The sequence below is a fragment of the Lactuca virosa genome, chromosome 3 (assembly GCF_052849685.1).
Source record: "Lactuca virosa cultivar CGN04683 chromosome 3, Lactuca_virosa_CGN04683_v6, whole genome shotgun sequence".
In the NCBI taxonomy this organism is placed as follows: domain Eukaryota; kingdom Viridiplantae; phylum Streptophyta; class Magnoliopsida; order Asterales; family Asteraceae; genus Lactuca; species Lactuca virosa.
This window is the reverse complement of record NC_136428.1, coordinates 138761424-138769765: the sequence shown is the minus strand read 5'-3', so window position 1 is coordinate 138769765 and position 8342 is coordinate 138761424. Positions and strand designations below refer to the sequence as shown.

Genomic DNA, 8342 nt, shown 5'->3' with positions numbered 1-8342 from the left:
GAGGCCATTTTAGGAGCTAGAAGTTGGTAGACAAGAGTAGATCCGAATTCTTCAGAGGATGGAGCTTCTTTCTGAGGTAAAAAGCTCAAAGATTTCCTTGTCATTTTGATTTGTGCTTCTTGGACCAATTTCTAGGGTTTTTGGTCCCAAGGTGGAGACTTTATGAGCAAATGGTCTTCATTGGCCTAGATCTGCCATATTTCAGGGTAATATGAGTTGTATGTTCATAAAAATCCAATCTTGGACGTGAATATTGAGCCATGCATGAGATCTAGACTTTATGAGGAAGAAGGAAAGGTGTTAGAGTGATTAGGGACCTTTACAGCCATGCAAAGGCTTAAAGGTCTCGACTTTATGGATTAAGTGATCTTAGAGAAGTCAGATCTAGAGTTTGAGTTTATGTCTTAACCGTTTAAGACCAAAATCCGAGAAAGGATGAAGCTGAGACTTACGCTGGGCGTAACTCTCAGAACGCGCAACGTAAGGGTTTGAGACCCCGATTCTGGATCACCAGAGTACGCCCCGCGTACAAGAGCTGGTACGCGCCGCGTACTGCCCCTGTTGACTTTTAGGGTTTTAGTCAACATTTGGACTTTTGGGTCAAGGAGGGGTAAAATGGTCTTTTACCCTTCTGTGGGGTTGTAGAAAGGGATTTAATCTAGCCTTTGAGAGCCATTATTTATTTGAGGATATTGTTTATATGATTAGGCGGGGGCTAGATCAGTATATCCGTGTGCGAGATTATCCGAGTTACCCGAGGTGAGTCTTCTCACTATACTGTACCTGGAAAGGTACCTATGTGTGACCGGAAGGTCTTGTATGCTATGAGGTGTATGTATTGTATGTTGTTATGTGATATGTATGTGTTATGTATGTCATGATGTGGACCAGAAGGTCAGGAGGATATGGGCCGGAAGGTCAGAGTGATATGGACCGGAAGGTCAGAGTGATATGGGCCGGAAGGTCATTACAGGTAGGGCCGGAAGATCTACCAGGGTTATGGGACGGAAGTCCCCTGAGACACAGAGACCGGAAGGTCTTCTAGCCTTGAGTGGCGTATGTGTGTATGTGGTATTTTGGGGAACTCGCTAAGAATTTATGCTTACAGTTGTTGTGTTATGTGTTTCAGGTACTAGCGAGGAACGCGGGAAGGCGCCGGCATGATCCGTACACACTTGTGGAGTTTTTATGTATTGTGATCTTGGGATGAATTTTATGGATTTGATATGTGATACATGGAGATTTATGACAATTATGAATGAAATTATATTTTTAAAAGTGAAAAATTGTTTTGGAAATTTACGTTGTTACAAGTTGGTATCAGAGCCTTGGTTTGAGGGATTCGGATGCACCTTCGGGCGTATCTGAACTCAAACTGAGGATTTCAGAAAGTTTTCATAAAAAGGAACAATTTTTCTAAAAAAAAGAGTAAAAGACTTTGAGAAAAGCATAAAGGAGCAGTGTATACGACCAGCCAGCGCCCGAACGGTGATTTCCCAATATACCCTTACATTATGTATTATGAGATATGATATGATATGTTATGCATGCTAGAGTAGGCTAGGTATTCATATTAGGACTAGAGTGGCCTGATTTGTGATGCCTTAGCCTAAGAAGATTTCTGCTGCTATGTGATGCTTGAGAGTGAGTAGGTAGCAGTGAGGAGCTTATGAGGGGTCTACCGAAGGGTAGCCTATGCTAGCGAGGTGTAGAGTACTTGTGATCTGGGATCCTAGGAGGAGGACTTGGGGTGAATACTGATGCGGTGTGGACGGTAGTATAGGGCCCGTACCACTGAAGACACCAGATCAGTGAGCAGTCCAAGTAAGAATCCTTAGGGTACCAAGGAACAAGTAGGGTTGGGCGATCGAGTGCGAGTATACTCGATCGAGTCTCTGGTATCTTTGTGTTGTGTTTCAGAGACATCATGGTTGGTACACCGCACACGTCAGAGAGCAGCGGTGTTAGCGATGATGAGATTCGTCGTATGATTCATGACGAGATGACCGCGACGATCCGGAAGGCTAATCTAGAGAATTTTGAGTAGCGGATTGAGAAGTGATGACATGGTTCGAGTACCATGATAAGTAGCTGATTGAGAAGTGATGACATGGTTCGAGTACCATGATAAGTAGCGGATTGAGGAATGATGACATGGTTCGAGTACCATGATAAGTAGCGGGTTGAGAAGTGATGACATGGTTCGAGTACCATGAGTTGTAGCAGGTCGAGAGGTGATGTCATGGTTCGAGTGCCATGATGTGAGGTGGAATGAGAAGAGGGAACATGGTTCGAGTACCATGATTCGTATAAGATTAAGAGGGAATAACATGGTGCAGGTACCATGATTCATAGCAGATCGAGAGGTGGCCACGCGGTTTGAGTACCATGGCATGTGGCGGTTAGTATTCCTGGTTTTACCGGTTATTCCGTGGGGATTGTCTAGACTGAGATCAGAAGTGAATGAGTATGGGGCCAGAAGGCCTTGATGAACAAGTTTTAGTGGAGCATCCCTTAAAAAGGGATATCGAGTGAGCTCCGAGGGATTGTGGGTGATATGCCAGTTGGAGTCGCAAGACTCAGGGATGAGTAGGGATGGTGCATTATGGGAGAATACGGTTTGGGCTGGGCGACCGGCCGATAGTGGAGATGTCACTTTCTGTGACCCGAGTGGTGTTATTTCCGTTTCCTGGGGGAGACGTAAGAGGTAATGAGATTTCGGTTTTTGAGTTGGGGGTGAGCCCTGTGGGATTGCACGGATGGTGATCTCCAACCAGAGTATATGGTAGTAGGTATGTCGCGAGGTAAAGATATAGCTTGATCAGGTCGTCAGTGGGGACTGAGATGGTCAAGGACCAGGATACACCCTAATTGAGTATAGTAGGGCATGTGTTAGCTGCAGCGTCGGATGATCAAGAGGAGTATATCAGGGCGGTGGCCCTTATTGTCTTTGATGGGTATTAATAGTGGAAATATGGTTTCTGCTCTTATGATAAGTGACGTGATGGAATGTTGGTTGAGGAGTCGATGATGAGGATTACGATAGATCATTACTTCCAGACTAAGAGTCAGGGTTAATACTGGACACTTGGGAGGTCCGGTGATGGAATGGTGTGAGATTTTGAATGACTAGAGGCAGTCATGGTGGGAAGTTCTGATGATTTCATCTGAGTTTCAGGGCATTTGGAGCTGCTCGATCTCTGTCGGGAGATCATCGAGCGTTTCGTAGCACCTTTCCAAGAGTAGGTGCGATGATTACTGGTGGAAGCAGTCGGTGTGATAGATTGCGGGTGCGCCGATTGGGGACGGTTCGAACCCTAAGTGAGCGAGGACCGAGTATTTTATTGAGGGGAATCAGAGATTCGAACGAGAATGGTTAGAGATCTGGATATAGAGACCGGCGGTGAGAATTCATTGAGCCCAAGGTTGTTAGTGATTGAGACGAGGTGCAGAGCGAGATAATGCATGTGTTATGTTTGAAAATGATGAGTGCCTCCACGACAAGTGGACATTGATCGAAGACCTTGGGGTGAACAGGAATTCTTCAAGGTCATAATGGTGAATTTGAGATGGTTGGCTCGTAGGGTGAGTTCGGCGGTTGAGAAATTCTGGTTCAATGATGGGGTTGTTATTCAACTTAGAAAGGGGCAGCGTACATGGCTTTCGTGGAATGTTAGGAAGTTTAGATTGTCTACATTGGGCATGGGAAAATTGTTATGCCTCACACCATGGTCAATTTACTCGATGTAATCATGGGCATCCAACGGTCATACTTAAAGCGGTGGCATCACAGGATCGGTGGATTTGACATGCTTTTTTTGGTTCTCCTGGATCCTTCAACGACATTAACGTTCTTAATTGGTCACCTATATTTAACAACATATACAACGGATCTGCACCGGATTCTTCTTCCAATTGCATGGAACACCATATAAATATGGTTATTATCTAGTTGATGGGATCTGTCCTGAGTATGCAGTTTTTGTTAAATCGTTTACGTGTCCGAATGATGCTCGTCGGAAAAAATTCAAGAAAACTCAAGAAATGTCGAGCGGGCTTTTGGAGCTCTCAAGAAACGTTGGTTTATATTGAAAAACCAGCAATTTTTTTCAGCGAGGAAAAAATGCATGAAGTCATGTATGCATGTATAATACTGCATAATATGATTATCAAAAATGAAGGAAGAGCAATATGTGAGTATAATGAAGAGGAAACCATACCCGCGACACAAAGAATAGAAATTGGGGGCGACGAGTACATTGAAAAGAGAGCAGAGGTTCGTTGCAATGAAACATTTCACAATCTTCGTATTGATTTGGTGGAACACATTTACAAGATGCAACACATTGACCTCAATTTGGATCCGGAGGAGGACCCGGAAGACGAGTTTTCAGAGGACGACTTCATGTAGTGCGTTTATTTTAAATCGTTTAATGTATGTTTTTTTTGAGTTTGTAGGTTTAAAATTTCTAGTGTTTTTTTTAAAGTTTGTAGGATTTCTATTTGGACAATGGAAGGTAATGTTATTTTTATTTTGAAGTAATGAAATGAATGATTTTTATTAAAATTATAGTTTTTATTTAATTAACAAAAAAAACCTAAAGTATAGCACCATTCATTGGGTGTACGAGACCACACTTTTGTGGTAATCGGTGATGGGGCGTCTATTTGTCGGTTTCGTTTCCATAGCGAACTGCTCCTATAAAACTCCCAAGATTGGTTAACGGGCGGACACCCCAACACTTCGCTTCCATCCCAACCTTTGTGCAATTGGGTCTTTAAGTTTAAAAGCTATCGACATACGACACAACACAGACTGTCTTCCCCTTCATCGTTGCTCTCGAATTTTTTGCATTCCCTCATTCTCCTGTGAGTATAAAAAGTTCTAACCTAGTTTTTTTTTTCTTCATAACTAACCTGGTTAATTGTAGAATTTGGTTTGTTTGTTTTGTATGTCCTGATTGATTGTTGTTGCATTGCAGGGAATAATGCATAACAATGATCTGGTGGGATCTGTAAGAAAAAGAAAAAAATCAATAGATGTAGAAGGAGGCGATGATAGACTAAGCAGCCTGACGGATGATCTTATCCATGAAATCTTTTCTTTTATGAGCATTAAAGATGCTATCAGAACCTGTGTTTTGTCGTCTAGATGGAAGTTTATCTGGACTTCAATGCCTGACTTGAATTTTGAAAATCTCAATGATCGGCCCCACCTCTCCAAATTTATTTCTAATGTTTTGTCTAACCGCAATAAAAAAATACAAGTTTCTTCAGTCAGTCTGTTACTTGGGAGAACAGTTACGGACGATGAATCTGTCTCGAGAATTCTCAGCTTCGCATTCTCTCACAATCTCCAACAACTGAGTGTTATACGTGCGCCTGGGAATTCGATTATATTCCCATATTCCTTCATTGTGACACCAAAGTGGGACCTCCCAGCTTTAACCACATTGCATCTTCACTGTGTCAAACTCATGTCTGATGACCTTTTCTCCAAGTGCACTAACTTGAAGAACCTCATCTTAAAAGAATGCACATTAATGGAGGAGATGGAAGTTTTAACTATCTGTCATCCTCGACTTTCTGATCTTACACTTGTATCTACACCCCCGGATATGGAATTACAGGAGGGTGTGAATGTGGTTGCACCTCAACTCAAGAATCTCACTATTAAATGGTGCCAAGGGGAACATCTGATTTCTGCACCTGGGCTTACCTCCTTGGTCATAGAAGGTTTTCATCCATGCCAGAGTTTTACTTGTACAAAACCAGGTTTCCATTCTTTGGAGAAGGTTCGTATCTATTTCTATGATGCAGGGAATGCAGATGCTCATAAAATAGTTTCTCTGCTTCAACAGCTCCATAGTGTCAAGCTTCTTACACTTAATTTGCAGATTCTCCAGGTATTGGATTTGCTTCTTTCATCTTTTAATCTCAACAATGGAAAATACACTTTTATTTTTCTTTCACAAAACAAGGTATTCTTCCATTTGGCTAGCCTCTACTTGAAGATGATATAGCCTTCCATAACTATATGTGTGTGTGTGTGTGTGTGTGGTTATAAAGATGACATTAATCTATATCTAATTTCTTTTTGTTTTATTTTCTGCAGCGTCTTTTTTCAATAGAGGTATACCAGGAGTTGTTGCATTTGGCTGCTCTACTTCAAGATGAAATAACCCTCCATAACTACATGTTCATTCAGAATTCTGAAAAAAAAAAAAAAAAAAAAAAACAGACATATCCGTTCAACAGTGTTTAGGAAACTGTTTTTATCATTTTTATTATATGTGACATTACATACTATTTATTGTGTTTAATTTCAAGTTGTGTTTGGTTTCTTGACTGTGCAGGTGCGGCCCAGATTTAGGAATGTCAAACGGAGGATGAGGAAATCAGCGGTATGTGAGAACTTGAGAACCAATTTTTTTCAAAACCAACACCACCTAGGCCAATTGCACATAAAAAATCTAAAAAGCACGTAAAAAAACAAAAAAGTATAAACATGCATATATGTAATTTGGTTTTGTTATATTTTGTGCAGCGTTTTTCTTCAGGCATGGAAGTAAGCCCATATAAAACTTGTGTGTTGGCAAATGCAAAGATAGTAAAGTTTGTACCAAGTACTCAAGAAATAGTATACTTGGAAAAAGTAACCACATGTACTGAAATAAAAAACTATGATGATAATTCTCCAAGTTCCATCTTCCCAATGGTCTCACGTGAGGTATCTACACAATGCTATATTTTTCCTAGTTTATAACATTGTAACATTACAAAAACTTGAAATTTTTTACGACTTGCAGGAGATTATAGTTATGGGGGATATAGCATTAGCACATGTATTTGTGAGACACCTGAGGATATTGGTAAAGGAGTGTAAAGCAAATACAGATATTGAGACTGACATGGCTCATATGGATGAACATGGCAAACCACAAGTCTGGATGATGCTCTGGGCATGGGAATTGCAATATAAGCTTAGGAAAATGATGGCAATGCTTCAGCAAAGGGTAATTGTAGAACTAGAGAATTGTCGCATGATGGCATCGTTAAGGCGAAGATATAATATTATGCAGAGGGGATTAGAGACTCATCCCATAGTTACATGGTTGGAGGATATGCGTGCATTGTTTGAGCGCATTCAACGGTTGATATCTCGGCTGTCTGCATCAAAGAGCGATGTGTTGCGACCAATTTTTCTTAGTCTATGTCAAGATGCTGTCATTCTCACCGATAATATGTTGGGATGGATATTGGAGACTACAAACTCAACTCGACAGACGATGAGATTATAAGTTATGGTTAAATCAAAAGGGTCGTTGAGTTAGGATATCATTATTAAATTTTACAAATTACGTTAGAAAATTAGATAAGATTGCAATCTTTTAAGCTTAAAGAAATTATTTTTTATAAACTTCAATTCTTTTAGCAGCTTGCAGACTTTAAAAAAAACATTATTTTTCTTGCAGAATGCTAACGTTTGGTCCACCTCTTTTTCTGCAGATGTGGTCAGTTGACTGCAGACGTTTTAGTGTTTTACCTTTTGAAATACAAACAATATCTTAAGATCTATTTTTCTTCTACTGCTTCTGCCAAGTCAACACTTCTTTTCATGGATTAACGTTATTGTAAAAAACTTTAATTTAAACATCAAGTATTAAAAATAATATAACAGTAAACTGCAGAAATGGTCGAGTGGTTTGCCTTTTTTTTTTTTGCCAAACATCAAGTACTTCTACATCCCGTCTATGTCCCTCTCCTTGTTGTTGCTCATCCTCTCCTAAAGCTCAGATCAAGATGAATTTTTATAAGGCCTGTCATAACTTTACTCAACACAAAACGGTCTCCTCATGGTTTAAGGAGTTGAACCCTTGGACCAGAGATTTCATTATTAAGGAACGCCTCGTTTGGATTGACATTGAAGGAGTTCCTTTGAGAACTTGGAGCAAAGTAAATTTCTGAAATATTGTCAATAAATACGGTAGCATTGTGTATATGGATGATGATTTGGAAGAGAACCTTTTTACTAACCGCGTTTGCATTGAAACTAATCTAACGGGTATAATCTCAGATGATGCTTCGTCTATGGGAGAAGTGAATAGTAATCATATGCCCTCACCTGCCCCTTTTGAATTATGTGATTTTATTGATGATTCCGAGAGACATGATCAAGATTTTATTAGTCCTACAAATTCTAAGAGGCAGGATGATTTTAATGTCTTGTTATTGGTATTGATTATGATGCAAGTTCTCCGGATCTTGATGACACAACTCATGAGGATTTGCTTCATGATCCTTTTCAGTGGATGAGATCTAAAAAGAAAGATAACATTGGT

The 8342-nt window shown here is 40.3% G+C and overlaps 1 protein-coding gene across 1 annotated transcript; it reads left to right on the top strand.

The window, feature by feature from the left end:
* Positions 1 to 4738: 4738 nt before the first annotated feature.
* On the top strand, positions 4739 to 7426 carry LOC145166626 (uncharacterized). Its single transcript, XM_079085645.1, has 6 exons — positions 4739 to 4869; positions 4983 to 5906; positions 6116 to 6133; positions 6357 to 6404; positions 6548 to 6730; positions 6810 to 7426. Exons 2-6 carry the CDS (start codon positions 4989 to 4991, stop codon positions 7299 to 7301), a joined length of 1659 nt encoding a protein of 552 aa, XP_078941771.1. The 5' UTR covers positions 4739 to 4869; positions 4983 to 4988; the 3' UTR covers positions 7302 to 7426.
* The last annotated feature ends 916 nt before the right edge of the window (positions 7427 to 8342 follow it).